Source organism: Chiloscyllium plagiosum, unplaced genomic scaffold (genome assembly GCF_037043375.1).
Source record: "Chiloscyllium plagiosum isolate Xiang-an unplaced genomic scaffold, Cpla_swu_hap1 HiC_scaffold_14, whole genome shotgun sequence".
NCBI lineage: Eukaryota > Metazoa > Chordata > Chondrichthyes > Orectolobiformes > Hemiscylliidae > Chiloscyllium > Chiloscyllium plagiosum.
This window is the reverse complement of record NW_028270152.1, coordinates 24,253,686-24,276,447: the sequence shown is the minus strand read 5'-3', so window position 1 is coordinate 24,276,447 and position 22,762 is coordinate 24,253,686. Positions and strand designations below refer to the sequence as shown.

At 40.6% G+C, this 22,762-nt stretch overlaps 3 protein-coding genes across 4 annotated transcripts in view; 1 reads left to right on the top strand and 2 right to left on the bottom strand.

Moving 5' to 3' along the window:
• LOC122558904 (inter-alpha-trypsin inhibitor heavy chain H3-like) overlaps positions 1 to 922 on the bottom strand; it is a 90,742-nt gene extending 89,820 nt beyond the window's left edge. For both annotated transcript variants that reach the window (XM_043707838.2, XM_043707839.2), the window contains exons 1-2: positions 769 to 922; positions 624 to 680 (exon numbers count right to left, since the gene is read on the bottom strand). In XM_043707838.2, the coding sequence (XP_043563773.1) occupies positions 624 to 680; positions 769 to 858 (147 nt within the window). In that variant the 5' untranslated portion in view covers positions 859 to 922. The remainder of the gene's footprint in view (positions 1 to 623; positions 681 to 768) is intronic.
• Positions 1 to 22,762, top strand: part of LOC122558906 (uncharacterized) — a 177,988-nt gene that overhangs the window by 48,902 nt on the left and 106,324 nt on the right. Inside the window, exon 2 of the mRNA XM_087994175.1 lies at positions 12,943 to 13,144. The gene's annotated coding sequence lies outside the window, so the exon portion shown is untranslated. The remainder of the gene's footprint in view (positions 1 to 12,942; positions 13,145 to 22,762) is intronic.
• The window catches only part of LOC122558903 (inter-alpha-trypsin inhibitor heavy chain H3-like), a 60,087-nt gene continuing 47,924 nt past the window's right edge, over positions 10,600 to 22,762 (bottom strand). Inside the window, exons 17-22 of the mRNA XM_043707837.2 lie at positions 22,396 to 22,416; positions 18,033 to 18,146; positions 16,456 to 16,657; positions 14,025 to 14,197; positions 12,309 to 12,420; positions 10,600 to 12,178 (exon numbers count right to left, since the gene is read on the bottom strand). Coding sequence (XP_043563772.2) covers positions 12,046 to 12,178; positions 12,309 to 12,420; positions 14,025 to 14,197; positions 16,456 to 16,657; positions 18,033 to 18,146; positions 22,396 to 22,416 — 755 coding nt within the window. The 3' untranslated portion in view covers positions 10,600 to 12,045. The remainder of the gene's footprint in view (positions 12,179 to 12,308; positions 12,421 to 14,024; positions 14,198 to 16,455; positions 16,658 to 18,032; positions 18,147 to 22,395; positions 22,417 to 22,762) is intronic.

The window sequence follows — 22,762 nt, the reverse complement described above, 5'->3', positions numbered from 1 at the left end:
CAACCTGAGCTACAAATCTTCTCAAAAATTGCAAGCATTCATTGTAATTATGGTATGAAATGAAAGAACTGGGATATATGAATTCAAAATTCATATGTGGTATTATTTTGTGCAGTTGATAATAAAATTATCTCAGGCGAACTCTATAATAAAAACAAAAATTGTAATACTAGATTCTTTAGTGATAAACATCGCCTTCAGTTTCAGTTTGCAGTTGTACTGACAGCTATTGCCAACTAAGAAAAGTAAAACAAGACTCACTCAAATGAAGCAGTGTTCACATTAAAGCAAATTAAATGCTACATTATGCTTATAATTATGGAATCTTTCATGCGCTTTCATAAATTTACTGTCACAAGCGATATAATTTGGAAAAGGTTACATAGATTGTTTCATGCATCCTTTTATCTCAAGAAATAGGTAGTTTGAAAATAGTTTGTTGTGTTTGAGGCTTGCAAATCATGGCCAGCGAGAACAAACTTTGAAATGACTGGTAGTGAGAAAAACCCAGACTTAAAGAAAGTAATCAACAGTTAATTATTTTATATTTTACTTGCAATAACATTTTCACAGAGATTAAGTAAGGCACAGAATTTTACATGTACAGTTTAGCTGCAAAATACCTTCAGGGTTCTTCCAGTCAGTTCCAGAACATTTGATAAAGGGTTCACATACTCATTCTGCTCAAAATAAAAAAAATAACAAATTAAACAGTCAGCCAATTAAGCAAGTTATTATAGAAATTTAATTGTATAGATAGTACATTACCTTCTGATGCTCTGATTCTGTTATTATAAAATCAGAGGATATTAGTGCTGGAATAGAAATTAGCAAAAGAAAGGACAGCATTGCCTTCATTTTGGTCAATGCTATGTGTCAAGCGGGGTAGAAGAAACGAGGTTTTATTCTGAACTCTGTTAATAAACAACAGCAGCATTGACTTGACTCCTACTATTGCCAAAAACAAACTCACCAAATGGAGAATATGATGTAAACTGTGTAATTAAAGCAAACAGAGAAGTTTTTAGACGAAGTATCAAACATGCATGTTCAGGGACAAATAATAGTCTATATTTAAGGGTCAGTACTGAAGTATAAAATAATTTTTTAGTTGCAGCAGCACATCATTTCACAGAACATATTTAAAATTATTTCACAGATGTCTGTATCACTGGTTAGGCCCTATTGCCTGAGAGAATGTCAAGTTGCCAGAATTTTCCTGATGAAGGGCTTTTGCCCGAAACGTCGATTTTCCTGCTCCTCAGATGCTGCCTGAACTGCTGTGCTTTCCAGCACCACTCTAATCCAGAGTCTTACCAGCCCATAGTGCTGCATTCTCATGGTGAGTTGGCTTTGTAAATTATTGAGATGCAAAGTTTGACCGAGCAACAGTGAATGAGTGACAATACGTTCCAAGCCAGAATGGTTTGTGGCTAAGTGTAGAATTTGAGGATACTGTATATTTCTGCCATTGCTCTTCTAGGTGACAGAGGTTATGGGTTTGGAAGGAGTTGTTTAAGGAATTTTGGTGAGTTGTTGCAATGCATTTTGTACTTGGTACATACTGCCATTGTTTGTTGATGGTGCAGGGAGTGAATGTTGAAGATCGTGTGTGGTGTCAAGTTTCATGAATATTGTGGGAGTTGCATTCATAGCAGCAAATGAGGAATATTCCTTTAAACTGCTGTCTTATGCCTTTGTAGATGTTAGACAGGCTTTGTGGAGCCAGGAGATAAATTGCTTGCTGCAGAATTCCATGCTTTTGATCTGCTTTTATAGGGTCAGTCTTTAGGTGACTGGTCCTGTTGTTTCTGGTCAATGTTAACTCCCATTTGGTAACACTATTGAAAGTAAATATACAATAGTTGGATTTTTCTCTTGCCGGAGATGCTTATTGCCTGGCACTTGCACTGCACAAATGTTAATTGGCTCTTTTCAGCCCAAGCCTTGTCTTGATGCATTTGGACATGGACTCTTTCAGTATCTGAGCAGTCATAAATAGTTCTGAACATTATGTAATCATCCCCACCCATTATGTTATGATAAAGGAAATGTTGTTGATGAAGTAACTGCAACTGGTATGCTTTCCTCTATTGGCCAGACCATCGAGTATAGGAGTTGGGAGGTCATGTTGCAGCTGTACAGGACATTGGTTAGGCCATTTTGGAATATTGTCTGCAATTCTGGTCTCCCTCCTATTGGAAGGATATTGTGAAACTTTGAAAAGGTTCAGAAAAGATTTTTAAGGATGTTGCCAGGTTTGGAGGATTTGACCTACAGGGAGAGGCTGAATAGACTGGGGCTGTTTTTCCTGGAGCGTTGGAGGCCGAGGGGTGACCTTCTAGAGGTTTATAAAATCATGAAGGACATGGAAAGGGTAAGTAGACAAGGTCTATTCCCTGGGGGGGGGTAGTCAAGAACTAGACTGCATAGATTTCGGGTGAGAGGGGAAAAATTTAAAAGGGACCTAAGGCGCAACCTTTTCACACAGAGGGTGGTGCATGTATGGAATGAGCTGCCAGAGAAGTGGTGAAGGCTCGTACAATTACAGCATTTAAGAACAAAGAACAAAGAAAATTTATAACCCAGGAACAGGTCTTTCGGCCCTCCAAGCCTGAGCTGATCCAAATCCACTGTCTAAATCTATCACCCAATTCCTAAGCATCTGTATCCTTCTGCTGCCACCTACTCATGCATCTGTCTAGACGCACCTTAAATGAATCTACCATGCTTGCCTCTACTACCTCTGCTGGCAACGCATTCTAGGCACCTACCACCATCTGTGTAAAGTACTTGCCGCACATATCCCCCTTAAATCTTTCACCTCTCTCCTTGAATGCGTGACCTCTCGTTATTAAATCCCTCACCCTGGGAAAAAGCTTATCTCTATCTACTCTGTCTATAGCGCAGCAGGTCAGGCAGCATCAAAGGAGCAGGAAAATCGACGTTTCGGGCATGAGCCCTTCTTCAGGAATCAGGAATCCTGAAGAAGGGGTCATGCCTGAAACGTCGATTCTCCTGCTCCTGGATGCTGCCTGACCTGCTGCGCTTTTCCAGCAACACATTTTCAGCTCTGATCTCCAGCATTTGCAGTCCTCACTTTCTCCTACTCTGTCTATATCCTTCATGATTTTGTAGACCTCAATCAGGTCCCCCCCAATCTCTTCCTTTCTAATGAAAATAATCCTAACCTACTCAACCTCTCTTCATAGCTAGCACCTTCCATACCAGGCAACATCCTCATAAACCTTCTCTGCACCCTCTCCAAAGCATCCACATCCTTTTGGTAATGTGGTGACCAGAACTATACACAGTATTCGAAATGCGGCCAAACCAAAGTCTTGAACAATTTTAACATGACCTGCCAGCTCTTATACTCAATACCCCGTCCAATGAAGGCAAGCATACCATATGCCTTCTTGACCACTCTATCCACCTGTGCAGCCACCTTCAGGGTACAATGGACCTGAACTCCCAGATCTCTCTGCTCATCAACGTTTCCCAAGGCTCTTGCGTTTACAGTATAATTTGCTTTAGAATTAGACTTCCCAAAATACTTGCCTGGATTAAACTCCATCTGCCACTTCTCTGCCCAACTCTACAGTCTATCTATATTCTCCTGTATTCTTGGGCAGTCTCCTATGCTTTCTGCTACTCCATCAATCTTGGTGTCATCTACAAACCTACTGATCAGACCAACAATGCCCTTTTCCAGATCATTTATGTATATTACAAACAACAGTGGTCCCAGCACTGATCCCTGTGGAACACTACTGGTCACCTTTCTCCATTTCAAGAAATTCCCTTCAACTACTACACTCTGTCTCCTGTTGCTTAACCAATTCTTTATCTACCTAGCTAGAACATCCTGTACACCATGTGACTTCACTTTCTCAATTAGTTTACCATGGGGAACCTTATCAAACGCCTTACTAAACTCCATGTATATGACATCTACAGCCATTCCTTCATCTACCAACTTGGTCACTTCCTCAAAGAACTCTATTAAGTTGGTAAGGCACAATCTACAACGCACAAAACCATGTTGCCTATCACTGATAAGCCCATTCGGTTCCAAATATAAATAGATTTTATCCCTCAGTACCTTCTCCAGCAACATTCCCACCACTGATGTCAGGCTTACAGGTCTGTAATTACCTGGAATATCCCTACTACCCTTCTTGTACAGGGGACAATATGAGCAACTCTCCAGTCCTCTGGCACCTCACTTGCGTTTAAGGATGCAACAAAGATATCTGTCAGGGCCCCAGTTATTTCCTCTCTTGCCTCCCTCAGCAACCTGGAATAGATCCTATCTGGTTCTTGGGATTTGTCCACCTTAATATCCTTTCGCCTACCCAACACATCTTCCCTCCTTATGTCAACATGATCCAGAGTAAACAAGCTTCTATCTCTAATCTCAGCATTCATCACCTCCTGTTCCTCAATGAACACTGATGCAAAGTAATAATTGAGAATCTCACCCATTTTCTCAGGTTCAACACACAACCTTCCTTCCTTATTCTTCAGTGGACCAACCCTTTCTCTGGTTACCCTCTTGCTTCTTATGTAAGAATAAAAGGCCTTGGGATTCTCCCTAATTCTGCTCGCCAAAGCTATTTCATGACCCCTTTTAGCCTGCTTGATTCCTTGTTTAAGAATGGTCCTACTCTTCCGATATTCCTCCAAAGCCCGTTCTGTTCTTAGCTGCCTGGACCTTCCCTTTTCCTCTTGGCTAGTCGCACGATTTCTCCTGTCATCCACAATTCACGAATCTTACCTTTCCTATCCCTTGTTTTCAAAGGGACATGTCTACCCTGCACTATCTTCAACCTATCTTTGAAAGCCTCTCACATATCAAATGTGGACTTTCCTTCAAATAGCTGTGGCCAATCCACATTTTCCAGCTCATGCCTAATTTTGGTATAATTGGCCTTGGCCCAGTTTAATACTCATCCCTGAGGACCACTCTCATCTTTGTCTACGAGTATTCCAAAACTTACAGAATTGTGCTCACTATTCCCAAAGAAATCCCTCACTGCAACATATACCACCTGGTCTGGCTCATTTCCCAACACCATGTCCAATATGGTCCCTTCCCTTGTCGGACTATTGACATACTGCTATAGATAACTTTCCTGGATGCTCCTTTCAAATTCTGCCCCATCCAGACCTCTGACACTAAGTGTATCCCAATCAATATTGGGAAAAATAAAATCTCCCATCACCACCATCGATAGTCACAGGTGAGGTGCTGGAAGACTGGAGGTTGGCAAACATGGTGCCACTGTTTAAGAAAGGCAGCAAAGACAAGCCAGGGAAGTATAGACTGGTGAGCCTGACCTCGGTGGTGGGCAAGTTGTTGGAGGGAATCCTGAAGGACAGGATGTACTTTTATTTGGAAAGACAAGGTCTGATTCGGGATAGTCAACATGGCTTTGTGCGTGGGAAATCATGTCTCACAAACTTGATTGAGTTTTATAAAGAAGTAACAAAGAAGATTGATGAGGGCAGAGCAGTAGATGTGATCTATATGGACTTCAGTAAGGCGTTCGACAAGATTCCCAATTGGAGACGGATTAGCAAGGTTATATTTCATGGAATACAGGGAGAACTAGCCATTTGGATACAGAACTGACTCAAAGGTAGAAGACAGAGGGTGGTGGTGGATCATTGTTTTTCAGACTGGAGGCCCGTGACCAGTGGAGTGCCACAAGGATTGGTGCTGAGCCCTCTACTTTTAGTCATTTACATTAATGATTTGAATGCGAGCATAAGAGGTACAGTTAGTAAGTTTACAGATGACACCAAAATTGGAGATGTAGTGGACAGTGAAGAGGGTTACCTCAGATTACAACAGGATCTGGACCAGATGGGCCAATGGGCTGAGAAGTGGCAGATGGAGTTTAATTCAGATAAATGCGAGGTGCTGCATTTTGGGAAAGCAAATCTTAGCAGGACTTATACACTTAATGGTAAGGTCCTAGGGAGTGTTGCTGAACAAAGAGACCTTGGAGTGCAGGTTCATAGCTCCTTGAAAGTGGAGTCGCAGGTAGGTAGAATAGTGAAGAAGGCGTTTGGTATACTTTCCTTCATTGGTCAGAGAATTGAGTACAGGGATTGGGAGATCATGGTGCGGCTGTACAGGACATTGGTTAGGTCACTGTTGGAATATTGCGTGCAGTTCTGGTCTCCTTCCTATCAGAAAGATGTTGTGAAACTTGAAAAGGTTTAGAAAAGATTTACAAGGATGTTGCCAGGGTTGGAGGATCTGAGCTACAGGGAGAGGCTGAACAGGCTGGGGCTGTTTTCCCTGGAGCATCGGAGGCTGAGGGGTGACCTTATAGAGGTTTACAAAATTATGAAGGGCATGGATAGGATAAATAGACAAAGTATTTTCGCTGTGGTCAGGGAGTCCAGAACTAGAGGGCATAGGTTTAGGGTGAGAGGGGAAAGATATAAAAGAGATCTAAGGGGCAACTTTTTCTCACAGAGGGTGGTATGTGTATGGAATGAGCTGCCAGAGGAAGTGGTGGAGGCTGGTACAATTGCAACATTTAAGAGGCATTTGGATGGGTACATGAATAGGAAGGGTTTGGAGGGATATGAGCCGGGTGCTGGCAGGTGGGACTAGATTGGGTTGGGATATCTGGTCAGCATGGACAGGTTGGACCGAAGGGTCTGTTTCCATGCTGTACATCTCTATGACTGTATGACCACCACCCTGTTGCCTCTACATCTTTCCATAATCTGTTTACCTATTTGTTCTTCAACCTCACGCTCACTGTTGGGAGGCCTGTAATACAGCAATGTAACCAATGTGACTGCACCCTTCTTATTTCTCAGCTCCTCACTGATGCCTCACTGCTCCAGCCATCTATAATGTCCTCCTTTAGCACAACCGTGAAAGCATCCCTGACCAGCAATGCAACTCCTCCTCCCCTTTTACTTCCCTCCCTGTAGTGTCTAAAGCATCTGTATCCTGGAACATTTAGTTGCCAATCATGCTCTTCTTTTAACCAAGTCTCTGTGATCGCAATAACATCATACTCCCAGGCACCAATCCAAGCTCTAAGTTCATCTGCCTTACTCATTATACTCCTTGCATTAAAGTATATGCACTTCAGGCCGCCAGTTCATCTGCTCTCAGCCTACTCTTCCTCTTGGTAATGCTAACTTTATGATTCTTACAGTCTCCAGTTTCCACTTCACTGTCTAGTAGTCTTCTCTTCTGGTTCCCAGCCCCTTGCCACATTAATTTGAAACCTTCCCAGCAGCAGTAGCAAAAGCTCCCCCAAGGATATTAGTTTCAGTCTGGTTCAGGTGTAGACTGTCCAATTTGTAAAAGTCCCACCTTCCCCAGAACCGGTCCCAATGTCCCACAAATCTGAACCCCTCCCTCCAACACCATCCCTCAAGTGACATCTTCAGTAACCCATTTTTCTCAGGCTCCTTGATGTCACACTCAATCAAAAAATGTTTTTGATGTCAAAGACAGTCACCAACCCTTCCACTTGAGTCCATGAGTCCATATTTGAATCAAAGCTATAATGAGGTCAATATGAGTGAGCTTGGTGAAATTCCAACTAAGCATCAGTAACAGGTTATTGTTGAGTCATTAAGTGATGCTTAGTACACAGTAGACAATAACTTCCATCACTTTGCTGATGTATGAGAATAGACTGATGAGTTTTAATTACTCAGTATGTTTATTTGTACAGGTCACACTTGGGAATCTTTCACACTGTCTATAGTTGTCAGTACTGTCATTGTACTGGATCAGTTTGGCTAGAGGCCCAGCTAGTTCTGGAGAATGAGTGTTCTGTACTATCACCAGAATGTTGTCAGAGCCCATACCACTGCCTTCAGGTAGTTTTTGATAACACTTAGATTAAATTGAGTTGACCAAAAGCTGGTGTCTGCGATGCTGGGGTTCGTCCACTTGGCAATTCTGGCTGAAGATAATTGAAAATGTTTCACCCTGATCTTTTGTACTGATGTGCTGAGCACCTCCATTGTTGAGAATGGGGCTGTTTGTGGAATCTTGTCCTCTAGTGATTTGTTCAACTGTCCACACCATCCATGACGAATGTGGCAGGATTGCAGAGCCCAGATTCAACCCATTTACAGTATTGTGAAATTGCCTAAGCCTGTTTATCATTGCTGTTTGATGTGAGCGTAGTTCTGTGTTGTAATTTTACCAGGTTGACAACTCATTTTTAAATATGCATGCTGCTGCTCCTAGTATTGCAATGAACCAGGGTTGATCCCCTGGTTTGATCATAACAGTAGGGGGGGTATATATACCGGCCATGAGATCAATGATGGATCAATACACCAAGCTCTCGACTATTTGAAGTGGGTGTCAATTAAGTTTTGCCTGTCTTGTTGCAGTCATGACCTTCACTATATTATGGTGAAGGTGATGTTTTCCTGCTCAATTCCACATTTTCCTACTTGGAAGACTGTTGCTGCTCACCCATCTATTCAGAGTCCATCACATCCCTTCTTTCCCTTGTTCAGATGTGCAGAGCACAGCATACGAGGATAATGCAGCACACTCTGTTTGGAGTGTATTGCAAGGCACCCAGACCTATCAAAGCATCAGAACCCCATCTTCAGTGTGCCTATCATCTGCTGCACCATTGCCCTGGTGGAGGAATGGGCTGCATTGTATCTACACTCAGCCTCAGTCAGAGGTTGCGCAATGGTGTCATAGTTGTAGAGGGATGCCCTTGTCTTCCTGTAACCACCCTTGTAGGCATCTGGTCCTTGATGGTTTAGATACTCCTCTATAATGTGGGACATAGAGGACTCCAAGAAAGAGGGAATGTCGGGCGGCATGGTGGAACAGGCGACTGTCTGTGTGGAGTTTGCACGTTCTCCCCGAGTCTGCATGGGTTTCCTCCAGGTGCTCCGGTTTCCTCCCACAGTCCAAAAATGTGCAGGTTAGGTGAATTGGCCATGCTAAATTGCCCGTAGTGTTAGGTGAAAAGGGGAATGGGTCTGGGTGGGTTGTGCTTCAGCGGGTCGGTGTGGACTTGTTGGGCCGAAGGGCCTGTTTCCACACTGTAAGTAATCTAATCTAAGAATGAAATTCCTTTGCAAGGACCGTTGACATAGGGACCTTACTCCGTACTTGCAGCACAAGCCAGTTAAAGTAGACCAGTTGACCTTCTATATATTATCTCATTATTTTCAATTTTAATTTGATTTTCTAAGCTTGTGGTAGCTTTAAGTTTGTGGGAAGAAAATCATGCTGAGAGGGTGGTAAAAATTGTTGGAAAAGCCCCACTGGTTCACTGATGTCCTTTACGGAAGGAAACTGTAAGATTGGAAGGATTGTATGATTACTGATACTTTATCACCCTACCCCGACATTATCTAAGAAAGGCAACATTGTATATAAGAGCCTGCTGGTGAATTCTTAAATTCAAGGTAAAAGAAAAGGAAATAAAAGAAAATCAGTTCTGTTTCCTTGTGCAGCTGATAAAATCTTGAATTATCTTCATGAATTGTGGCCCACAGGTGCTTTTTAAGGTTTGTTGAGATTACTTCTGCTTCATAGAGATGACTATGACCATTGACATGGTCCAGTTTACTTGTGACCAGCATTGGTATCCCACAGAGTTGGACACCACTTGCATTTCACATGCAGGGCACTATGATTACTGACATCTTCAACTTGTACAGTGTATGTCCCTGATAAATGCAGTTGTCCCATAATGAGCTTCACATCTCTCACAAGTAGAGCCTGTATGCTTAGAAGTAAACATCTACTCCATCCACACAGGGTGTGGTTGCAGTCATTTTCCATTTACAAAGCGTATTTCCATTTTTTTATTCATTCACAGGATGAGGGCATTAGTGGCTAGGCTAGTATTTATTGCCCATCCCTAATTGCTTAGAGGGCAGTTATGAATCAACCACATTGCTGTTCATCTGAAGTTGCATGTAGGCCAAACCAGGTAAGGATGGCAGTTTCCTTCCGTAAAGGACATCAGTGAACCAGTGGGGTTTTTCCAACAATTTTTCCAACCCTCTCAGCATGATTTTCTTCCCAAAAACCTAAAGCTACCACAAGCTTAGAAAAGCAAATTAAAATTGAAAATAATGAGATAATATAGAAGGTCAACTGGTCAATTTTAACCGCTTCCACTCTTTAGGTTTGGAGTTAATTCAATATTAAATGGTAAGTGGGGTGGGGGGGGTGCGGTGTGTTTGGAGGGTTTTATAAAGCCATTAGGATTTCACAAAGAACTGTTCTGCGGAGTAAGGAGCTGATATTACTCTGCCATCTAAAAGAACTCTTCTCCTACCAAGAGCAAAACAAATAATAGGATAACAAAAACAAAGATTAAATGAGGTGAGTTTGAGCAAGTAAGAGAATGCAAAGAAATGAATTACAGGAAAATAATGCAGGAGAAAGAGAGACAGTTCAGATGCGCAGTGACATTGCTTTTCAATCTATGGGATCTCAGATGAATCCAATTCAAATTCTGAGGAAGGAAATTTCTATTCTCCACTTCCTGAAAAGATTGTATATCTCAAGCAGTTCCAAATAGTCATAGTTAAAAATCACACAAAACCAGGTTATAGTCCAACAGGTTTAATTGGAAGCACTTGCTTTCGGAGCACTGCACCTTCATCAGGTGGTTGTGGAGTACACAATTGTAAGACACAGAGTTTATAGCAAAAGTTTACAGTGTGATGTAACTGAAATTATACGGCGAAAAATACCGTGATTGTCTGTTAAGTCTCTCATCTGTAAGAATGACCATGGTAGTTTCACTTCTTTCATATGCAAATCACAAAGATTTTTTTAAAAGTTACATTCTCAGGTTAACTTTAACAATTGGTGTCCGCCCAAACAATGTATTGAAGGTGTTAGCCCCCTGTCTGCTGCTGTCTGTGCCATAATGTTTAGATTGATTCTAAGCTAAAAAAAAGAATTAATAGAATCTTTCATGGATTCTGCCCCATCAACTAGTCATGACTTCATATCTCATGAAATGCCTTGGGCCAGTGAAATTCTGAATGTCATTCAGAGATGCTATAAAGATGGATGAAACAAGAAGATAATTGTGTGGCTCTTATAAAAATGACATGATTTTTTTTTTAAATTGGTAGGTCATAATAAAAGATAAAGGTTTTGAGATGTTTTAATTACTTTGCAATGGGTTCATTTTTGCTAGACTTGCAAGTGAACAGTATAATCATTGTATAAATTTGTGACTATTGTTTGTGAACATTATAACCTTTGGTTTGTAAACTGCTGTTTCAATGAAAACTGTTGACAATTGTACTGGACTGAATTTCAATCAAAGTACTGAAGCTAAACTCTTCTGATATTGAGCATAAACATTGCATAATAGTAAACGGAATCCACTGCTAAAAGATAAACACCTTGGTGATATAGTTCAAATTCTTCATTCAATGTTGTGAAGCTATATCTAAAGTTATTTAGGGAACAGTGCTGCATCCATGGGAATATTCATTATAATTGAAGTATGTTATTTTTTTCCTTGAACAAAACTCTCGTGAAGATAAGAACTCCAAGGCTATTTGATTGAGCATTGTAAAATAATGATAGAACAAGATTGTGGCTTCAATGACAAATTATTTCAGTTAATTAGGTTGGGAAAATTTGTTCAGAGAAGAATCGTCCAGATTAATTTTTTCTGTTATTGTCCAAGGTTGTTATCAATTCACTTATCTCTCACAAGTGACTACATGGACTCTGGAAACAACATAACCCCATGTAGCGAGGAATTGATTAATTGCATGATGGGATTTGATTTTTTTTTCAGCTGAGCATTTTCCTATGTTGGGTATGTACATCTGTCACATTTGTCCATTCAGGTGGCTGTTATGATCATGTGGTATCATTTGAAAAGCAGTGACTTCTTTTTTACATAAAATTAGTCATCACACTTCAAGCTTAATTTATTTTGCAAAACGCTTTGCAATATCTTGATATGATCTATGAAAAAGTATAATTTTTCACTGTCGCTTTTTACTAAATTGGTCAGCTGTATGGAATGTTTAGTCAAATAAGGAGGAAACAACATAGTCAGTGTATGTCCCATCAATAAATCCTTTCCCATTGTTGTGAACAAACCAGCATGTGATATTGGCACCCCACTTTGAATTAAGTCGATAATCTTTCTGCCATCCTCTGTAAAAAAAAAGACAAAATTATAAAATGATTACAATTTCCAAAATATCATTCTAAATAAATTCTAATATATAAATAAATTCTAATATATTCTTAGTATATAAGTATAAACCACAACTTAAACTTCTACCTTGTTACTATCAGATTATGACCCTTTACAACCATTGTGGCTTCTGGTTTTTCTGGGTCTGATCCAGGATGAATGTTATACACCTTATAAGGAACATCATGGTAAAATTGACCTGTGCAAACATTAAATAAAATCAGTACTGGCAAAGATTAGATTTTCACAAATCCATCAGTGCATAATAAGAAATATAAAATATCCCACTCAAAAATTGAAACTTGGCTACAACTGGTATAAATCTTTGTTCAATGATAGCCACTAATCTCTGAATAATAAAGTCAAAGGTTTAAGCCCCAATCCTGAGTTTTGAGCATGTGATATAGACTGACATTCAGCACAGTACTGAGACCGTGCTACATTGACAAAGTTGAAGTATCTTAGATGAAATATAAAATATGCTGCCTGAGAGGATCTAAAAGATGGTTTCTGTTTGTTCAGAATTGTGAGCATTGCTGACAAAGCATTTTTCTTGAACCACTACAGTTTTTGTGCTACAGGTACGCTGTGCTATTAGAAAGAGAGATCCAAGATTTTAACTGAGCATCCATGAAAGAAGAGTGATATAGCCCCAGGTCAGGGGTGGTATGGTTCAGATTTTGCAGATGGTGATGATCCTGTATTGCTCTTGCCTACCCAGGTAGCAGAGATCTTTGGAATAGAAGGTACTATTAATTGCACCTTGTCGTATTACATCAGTACATCTTTTCTGTGGGACAACTGAGAATCATTGGTGGAGCAAGTGAATGCTTAAAGTTGTGGATGAAGTACTGAACAAGGAGGCTACCATGTCTTTGATGGCATCAAGTTTCTTGGGTGTTGTTAGATCTGCCCTCATCCAGGTAAGAGTGATATATTTCATCACACTCCTAACTCGTGTCATGTGGGTTGTAGTCAGGCTTTGGCAATTCAGGTGGTGACTTACTCACCTCAGAATTTGTTCCTGTAGCCTCTATTTATATGGCTAGTTCTGCTCAGATTCTGGTCATTGGTAATCCCTAGGATGCTGTAATGGGGAAATTCACCAACAATAATGACATTGAATGTCAAAGAGGGATGGGTATAGAAGAAAATCCCTACAGAGTGGAAATAGGCCCTTCAGTCCAACAAGGCCACACTGACCCTCCGAAGAGTAATCCACCCAGATCTATTCCCCTATCCTATTACTCTACATTACCCCTGATTAATGCACCTCGCCTGCACATCCCTGAACACTATGGGCAGTTTTATATGGCCAAGACACCTAACCTGCACATCTTTGGATTGCGGGAGGAAACCCATGTAGACACAGGGAGAACATGCAAACTCCACACAGACGTTGCCCGAGGCTGGAATTGAACCAGGGTCCCTGGTGCTGTGAGGCAGCACTGTGAGCCACTGTGCCACCCTAAATTTTCTTGTTGGCTAGATTCTGTCTTGTTGGTAATAATTGTTTCCTGGCATTTGTGTGGTATGAATGTTATTTTGTTTTCATTTATTAGCTGGAGCTATCCAAAGAAAAACAGGGTGAGACCTCGCAGTGTCCTCTATGACATCAATATAACATTAATCAATGTAATTTTTATTTGTGGAATGTTACTGCATGCTCATTGCTACCACATTCCCCTGCATTGCAACATTGAATACACATTAAAATTGGGTATCAAGTGCATTAGGCATCCTGAGATGCTATGTAAAGTTCTCTCTTGACAGTATAGGTGATAAAGTGAATGTGCTGCATACCAAGTAATCCATGAGTCATATTTGAAAGCCTGTGGCTATCAATTGTATAAAATCCCAGGAAGTCTCTGTGCAGAGGGTGGTTTTTCCAGACGCGATGCAGCACAATAACAAATGTTGCACCATCCCCCATTGTTATTGTAAGATCTTTCTCTTTCCTGATGGATACTGCACAGCTGGATAGAGATAATTTTTGTGTTCAAATATAATTGATCCAAAATTGTTTCAGTTCTTCATAAAAGCATAAGTAAAGTGAATGACTACAGGGTATATTATCTCAAGCAGTTTTGCAGCTGTTGTTTTAGATTAAATGTTCCCGTGCTGAACAGAGAGAAAAGCAGCACTCATTTTTTAAAAATTCATTTATGGAATGTGGCATCACTGGCAGGGCCAGCATTTATTGCCCATCCCTAATTGCAGCTCACCATCACCTCCTCAAGGACAACAAATGCTGGTGTAGCTCATGTCACTCACATCCTAACAATCATAGAATTCCTACAGTGTGGAAATAGACCATTCAGCCCATCAAGTCCATACTGACTCTTCAAAAAGCATCCCACCCACACCCTGCATTTACCAAGGCTAAACCACCCTACACAATCCTGCACACTATGGGCAATTTAGTATAGCCAATCTACCTAACATGCACATCTTTGGACTATGAATGGAAACCGGAGCACCCAGAGGAAACCCACACAGACACAGGGAGAATATGCAAACTACCAAAGCTGGAATCAAACCCAGATCCCCGTGAGGCAGCAGTACTAACCATTGAGCCACCATGCTGCCCTATGAACTTAAAAATATGTGTGCTGCTGTTCTTTCTCTCCAGTTTTGGATAACTTGATGTTATTGTCGGTGAAATTTTAAACTTGTGATATAATCAATTTAACACAATGGGAATTTATCTGCAATGGGAAGTAGCTTCTCAGTTTTTATTACATAAATTTTACTGTGCAAGTGTATATACTGGCAAGCCAATGAGAACACCGTATCGACTGCACTCAAGTTAGAGATCTAAAAGGCTCAACCTTATGTTTCATTGGCCATATATGAGTTTAGTCAAGGTTTTTAGAGAGTTTGGTGGATATGGATAATGGGAGATACATCTGCATTGGATATTCCTCCTTAGCGTGTATAGCCAGTTGCTGAAGTGCTACTCTGGCTGAGTGACCGCCACATGCTAGTGAAAAGGAACTACTTCAGCACAATACCACCTTCCCAGTCCTACAGCCACATCAAATACTGAACATAACACTGTGTTCAGCTCACTACACTTACATGACAGATGAGGACATGAAGTTGTGTCATTCATATGGGACCCTTGAAAGTTGAATGAATAGTGGTTTCGCTTCAGCCAGCACTGGCCTTTTATACCATAATTGCTGCCAACTTCAATACTATTGATACATCTGGGAACAATTTGCAACTATCAAGTTGGCTTTGACCAGCATCTGATCTCTGAGCTGCCTCACTCTGAATGTAAATGAAATTGGTAAGGCAATTTGTGTGAAGTCAATTTAACTGCTCTTTGTAAATGCCTGCATCATGTATTACTATTGCAATGTACTAGTATTCAGCAAACATGGATCTGTGCTTTCACCCAAAACTGACACTGTCTCTGTCTGACCTAGGATCACTTTGCACCTAGAGAAGAGAATGTGATGGCTGGTAACATAAATCATGCTGGACACCATCAGCACCAGGCCCAGTGTGACTGCCACTTTAACCCCCCCCCCCACCCCAATTCCCTCATATGTATCTGTTCCCCATTACCCAAACTACTCAGGTAGCCCTTTCCAACCATAGTGCCCAATGGTGAGAAACACCACATTAAACTTATTTACACCTATCTTTCCTGCCCTTGAACTTCAGCATTACATCTTGTGATGTCAATTTGCTCCTTTATGTTCTTCCTGTGGAGGCCACAGGGATGGTCATAACTCTTGCTCCCAAAGCCCACTATACTCTTCAATGCAGCTCTGAATTTTCACGTTGAACTTGGGTTTCTCCTGTGTTCATTCTCTCCCTAGTACTTTAACTATCTCTGCATTTTGTTCATCAGCCTTGACTCCTCCACTCCCACGCTGCCCTTGCTGAATCTTAATCCCTGTGAACCTTCCCGAAAGATCAACGGACGGAAACCCAGTGCTGTTTTTTTTTTAGACCTATACCAACTTCAACTAACAGCACTAGACATGAGTGACCAGATGTCTGAATGATGTGTTCATAACTCCCTAGTTAAAGATACTCAAATTCCCCAACTCCTTGTGCTCACCCTACAGGACTGACCACAAAACACGCCTCAGATTCTACTGGCATGAATCTCTGATCGTGAGCCACCCAGTCAGATGACTGATTGTGATAAAATCCCTGTGCCTGCGACAGATGGTACTAGGGCAAACACATGGCAGTTTATTATTGCAGACAATACCTCTCATATGTTAACATTGCTGTAGTTGACCAAGGGATAATAGTATTTTCTTCATTATAATAGATGGTGATTATTTCAGTTGTCACTGCCATTTTCATGTTGATTTTCCTGTTTTCAATCCCAAATGTTCCAAAGTATGTATTTAATGTTTGGTTGTTTTCGATTTTCTTGTCTCCTATTAATTGTCCATTTACATTTATACCTGTAGTTTTATGACAAATGTATAAAAAATAAATGAAAAACAATAAACCCAATGTACAAATAAAACATTTGATTAATGCTGATGATTATTAAAACACCAAAGTTATGGTAGTTATTTGGATAACTCAACAGGAAGAATGGAGGTAGAATGGAAAAGTGAGAGGGAGCAAAAAAACATTCAGGCAAATAGTTAAAAAGATGAAGCAAAGTGCATAGAATGGAAAATGGGAGACATTATCTACTGGGAAGACAACAGCTAGAATGGGCACCAGCATGTGGCTGAGCCCAAATAAAAAGAAAGAAAGGAGCAGTGGCTAATTTGGCATACCCTTTGTCACCATGGTCCAGCCAAAATAAATAAACAATATAGAAACAAAAATGTATTTGTTAAGGTAAACCGCAAAGAAACAAAAGAAGGAGATATGAGAGAAAGCGAAACTGAGAGAAATAGCGAAGTGAAGACAATAGAAAAAGTTACAAAATAACATGTTTTTTCACTCCCCATCTGCAATAGTGTCGGAGATTTTCTAGTAATGGTGCTACTAATTCCCAACATTTCCTTGTATATAAATTTTGTGTCAACCTGCAGCGTTTGTATGTATCCTTTTCTGGATAAGTATTAATTAATGTAGCAGAATGGAAAAATTAGTAACTAATCTCTCCATAAAGATATAATAGCTGCAAAATAATATGATTTCATTTTTCACAAGAACGTGTTAAGAAAAACATTTCACAATGTAATTATTTTGACAGTAAGGAGAGACAAATAAGAATTTCCCTCCTTTTCATTGAATCATAAAATTTAATGTACTTTTGCAGAGATTTAGAACAATGCCTATTATCTTTCTTGGAAATGTGCTGTAGAAATTATTTTCCTGTAAATGCAATAGAAAATCTAGTGTTTCTGTGGATGTAAAAACAAGCCAAACAAAAGCAAATAAGTTTTCTAGATATCCTGGCAACGGCTTATCTTTCATTTCATTTTGTTCTCTCATTGCTATATTAGAGGCCTTGCTGTGTGGAAATTGGTTCTTCTATTTGCATAAAAACAAATAATTGCCGATGAAATATCTTATGGCATTTTGTGTAGTGATTGCAATGAGGTCAGCCAGGTGGATCTCATAGAATATGGGTTTCTTGATTGGGGCTGTTAAGTAGATCCAATCAGGGATTCCAATCAGTGCCAGACATCTGTTCACTCTAAGAACTGGATCAATGTCAAGGACTCTCCACATGTAAATAAAGGTTGACTTGGTGAAAGGTACCGACCTCTGTGGAGTTATTTCATTTAGCATTCCAAAGCAACTATATCAATGCATTTTATTTTATGATTGGTTTCTATTCTAATGCTCTGCTTAAAATAAACTCTATGTTACCTGTCTGTAGATCTGTGACAAGATTTAATATTGAACCTGGTTTCCCATTTATGTTGAAACAGATGGCATTCAATTGTTTCGGTAGTTGGATAATGAAATGTGGATCACCATCAACTTAAAAATAAAGTTAAAAAATGTTAACAGCCATTATAAATCAACGTTTATTACATTTTCTAAGGGCAGACATCAGAATAGAGGGGAAAAACATGCAAAGAAAGAGAGAAATATGCTGTATCCTATTTGTTTTATACACAAAAAAGACATTGTTTTATGTACTAAAATAAAAGCAAAATCCTTTAGATGTGGGAGATTCGAAAAACAGAACAGTTTCAGAAAATTAATATTGCACATGAAATGTAAACTGTTTTTCTCTCCACAGATGTTTTCATGTCCATGATCCTCTGCAATGTGATATAGTGGGCGGCACGGTGGCACAGTGGTTAGCACTGCTGCCTCACAGCGCCAGAGACCCGGGTTCAATTCCCGCCTCAGGCGACTGACTGTGTGGAGTTTGCACGTTCTCCCCGTGTCTGCGTGGGTTTCCTCCGGGTGCTCCGGTTTCCTCCCACAGTCCAAAGATGTGCAGGGTCAGGTGAATTGGCCATACTAAATTGCCCGTAGTGTTAGGTAAGGGGTAAATGTAGGGGTATGGGGTGGGTTTCGCTTCGGCGGGTCGGTGTGGACTTGTTGGGCCGAAGGGCCTGTTTCCACACTGTAATCTAATCTAATCTAATCTAAATCTAATCTAATCTAGCTGAGGGATGAAGGATTGAGACAATACAATGGGTAGAATAATTGTGTGAGGGGTGCATGTTAAAATGTTAAAAATCTTACTCATAACTTAAATCCACAGCCCACAAATCTACTTTTGAATTTTTTTCTAAGTTGCAGGTCGTGATTAGTGGGGTACTACAGGGATCAGTGCTAAGATGCCAAATATTTATAATATCTATTAATGCATAGGTTGGGGGAGCTAAATGCAATCTCTCCAAATTTGTGGATGACACAAAGCTGAGTGGGTGGCTGAGCTGTGAGGAAGACCAGAGATGCTTCTCTGTGACTTGGACTAGCTGAGTGAGTGGGCAAATGCATGGTAGATGCAGCATATTGTGGATAAATATAAGGTTACAGATTTTGGTAGCAAAAACAGGAAGGCAAATGATTGTGCAATTTATAGCCATCCGGATAATGAGACCTGGATGTCCTTTCTACACCACTCACTTAAGGTAAACATACAGGTATGGCAGACATTGAAGGAGGCCTTGATGATGAGAGGATTCGAGTTAAGAAGCTGGAATGTCTTGCTGCAATTATATAGGGCCTTGGTGATGCCTCACCTGGAATATTGTTTGCAGTTTTGGTCTCCTTATCTGAGAAAGGATGTTCCTGCAATAGAGCTAGTATAGTTAACAGACTGATTCCAGGGAAGGCGAGACTGACATTTGAGGAGAGGGTTGAATCAGTTAGGATCATATTCAATCAAATGCAGAAGAATGAGAGGGATTTTAAGCCTATAAAATTCTAACAGGACTGGATAGGCTGGACACGGGAAGAAAGTTCCCAATGTCAGGGGAGTCTAAAACTAGGGGTCACACTGTAAGGATACAGGACAAACCATTTAGGAGTCTGAGAAAAGAGAAATTTCTTCATGCAAAGAGTAGCGACCCTATGGAATTTCCTATCACTGAAAGCAGTCAAGGCCAAAACATTGTATGATTTCAAGAACAAATTGGGGAGAGCCCTTCAGGTTAAAGGGATCAAAGAATATGGAGGGAAAGGACGACTGGCTACTGAGTAGCATGATCAGCCATGATCATAATGAATGGGGAATGATAGTGGGGAAAATTCTCAAATCCATTATCAAGGATTTTATAGTGGAACATTCAGAAAGTAGTGTCAGAATCAGACAGAGTCACCATGGATTTATGAAGGGGAAATCATACTTGACAAGTTTGTTGGAATTCTATGAAGGTGTAACTAGTAGAATTGATAAGGGGGAGTCAGTCGATGTGGTATATTTTGATTTTCAGAAAGTGTTTGACAAAGTCCTGCATAAGAGATTTTTGTGCAAGATTAAAGCACATGGAATTGGGGGAAGTGTATTGAGATAGATAGGACACTGGTTGGCAGAGAGGAAACAAGGAGTAGGAATTAATGGGTCCTTTTCAAATTGGCAAGCAGTAACTAGTGGGGTGCTACAGGCACATATATTAATGATTTAGATGAGGAAACAAATTTTAACATCTCCAAACTGCCAGATGATACCAAGTTGGGTGGGAGGGTGAACTGTGACGCGGATGCAAAGATGCTTCAACATGATCTGAACAGGTTGGGTGAGTGGGCAAATCAATGACAGATGCAGTGTAATTTGGATAAATGCGAGGTTATTCACTTTGGAAGCAAAAACAAGAAGGCAGATTACTCCCTGAATGGCTGTAAATTGTGAGAGGTAAGTGTGCAGTGAGACCTGGGTGTCCTTGTGCACCAGGTGCTGAAGGTAGGCATGCAATGCAGCAGGCGATAAAGAAGGCAAATGATATGTTGGCCTTCATTGCAAGAGGTTTCGAGTACAGGAGCAAGCATGTGCAGTGGAGTTATACAGAATCTTGGTGAGGCCACACCTAGAATATTGTGCACAGTTTTGATCTCCTTTTCTGAGGAAAGATGCACTTGCTCTCGAGGGAGTGCAGCAAAGGTTTACTAGGCTGATTCTGGGGATGGCAGGACTGATGTATGAGCAGAGATTGACTCGGATAGGATTGTTTTCCCTAGGGTTCAGATGAGTGAGGTGGGGGTTGGGGGTCGGGGGTGGTTATCCTCAGAGACTTATAAAATCCTAACAGGTCTAGATAGGATTGGGGCAGGGAGGATGGTGGGTATATCCAGAACCAGGGGCAACAGTCTGAGGATTTGGAGTGGACCATTTAGGATGGAGATGAGGAGACGAGGAGACATTTGTTCAAGCAGAGTGGTGAGGCTGTGGAATTCATTATCACAGGAAGTAGTTGATGCCCAAACATTCAATGTATTCAAGAGATGGCTAAATATAGCATTGGGGTGAATGGGATCAAAGATTATAGGGAGAAAGCAGGATTAGGCTATTGAATTGGATGATCAGCCATGATCATGATGAATGGCAGAGCAGTCTTGTAGGGCCGAATGGCCACCTCCTGCTTCTATCTTCAATGTTTCTATGTAATGGCAGAGTAGGTTCAATGGGCTGACGGGTCTATTCCTATTCCCATTTTCTATGTTTCTATATTTCTGATTTTAAATCGAAAAGGAAGGGATGGTATGTTGTCAGTTTAAAAGTTATGATGCTGCTAAATGTCTCAAATTGTACCACAGTTTAAATTTAACCCAGCAAGCAAATCTCCCCAGGCTTCAGGAAACCTGCAACTAAAGGGAGGTGAGGGCTGCAGAATCAAGGAGCTAAGTGTCTTTCTAATTAGCTACTACAGCCAGTTTATCTGCCTCACTGACCATCCACTTTGATCAGTCACTCCCAGCCTGCACTCTGTTCTGTTACCTTGATGCACTTGTATAGTACATCTGTCTGTTAAGCACGTAAGACAGCACATTTCATTGTACCTTGTCATATGTGACAGTAATACATCAAATCAAAAATCAACCCCTCGACTTTCTCAGTTACAATGCTTTCACTCTCCCTAGATTTTTCAGATCATTGTCCTGATTCCTGATTTCCCAGATACCTTAGATATATCCAACAGGACTTCTGAGCTTCCTTGATCCAGCCACTTGTCATCTCCCTGGTTTCCAATTGTCTTTCTGACCTTTGATCTCTACTCCATTGTGAATTGAAAGCTGACCCTTACCCTTTATTTTAATCGCTTCTCCATCTGGCTTCTAATGTCCTTTGCTTCCAATCATATCCTGCACTGAACCTCAATTTTACTTCCATCCTCCAATTTTGTCACCCAGCACACACACACATCCCTCTGAATTTCTCCCTTCTCTCAATTTGCCTGTTGCATCCTTGTGTTAAAGGCCTAGGCTCCCAGTAGCCAGCCTCTCAATCTTGCAAGGCTTAGAAACAGAGATATACAATGGCAACAGATCCGGTTCTTCCAGGTTTCAAAAAAACACTCTCCTCCCTTCCTGTCTTGGAAATAATGTTCAGCCCAGAATATCTGGATGGAGAAATAACATCTCCATCCTTCTGCAGCCCAAACCGGATTTATAAAGGGAAGGCGAGACAGGTAGTAAAGGTGCTTGGAAGCTGTCAGAAATATGACTAATATCATCAAAACCTATCAATTAAGCTGTTAAAGCCATTTCAAAATAACTTATTGTATGTGCACTGTGTCTGCTTAATGGTTAGAAAGAAACATGAACAACTTACCACTAGTTACTGAATGGTCAGCTGTTTAAAAATAAATAAAACAAATTAATGCAACTTACAATCAAATTATATTGAGATTAGATATTACAGTTCTTCAGTGAGTTATGAAGCAGTAAACTAACTACGTGGCTCAGATAATAATGTAAGTCACTCAAGCTTTACTTTCTTGCTGAGGATTTGAACTTGTGAAATCAAACTACTGTTTTATAGTGACATTACATAAAAACCTTTTTATTAGCGTGATGCTGTTGCTGTGGTTCTGTTACTCCTTAATGACTGACAGGTGACAACAGGACGCCAAGAGTTTATTTCCTTAACAGTAAAATCTAATAGCGTACTCCATCTGTGATGTAAAATGAGAACTGAG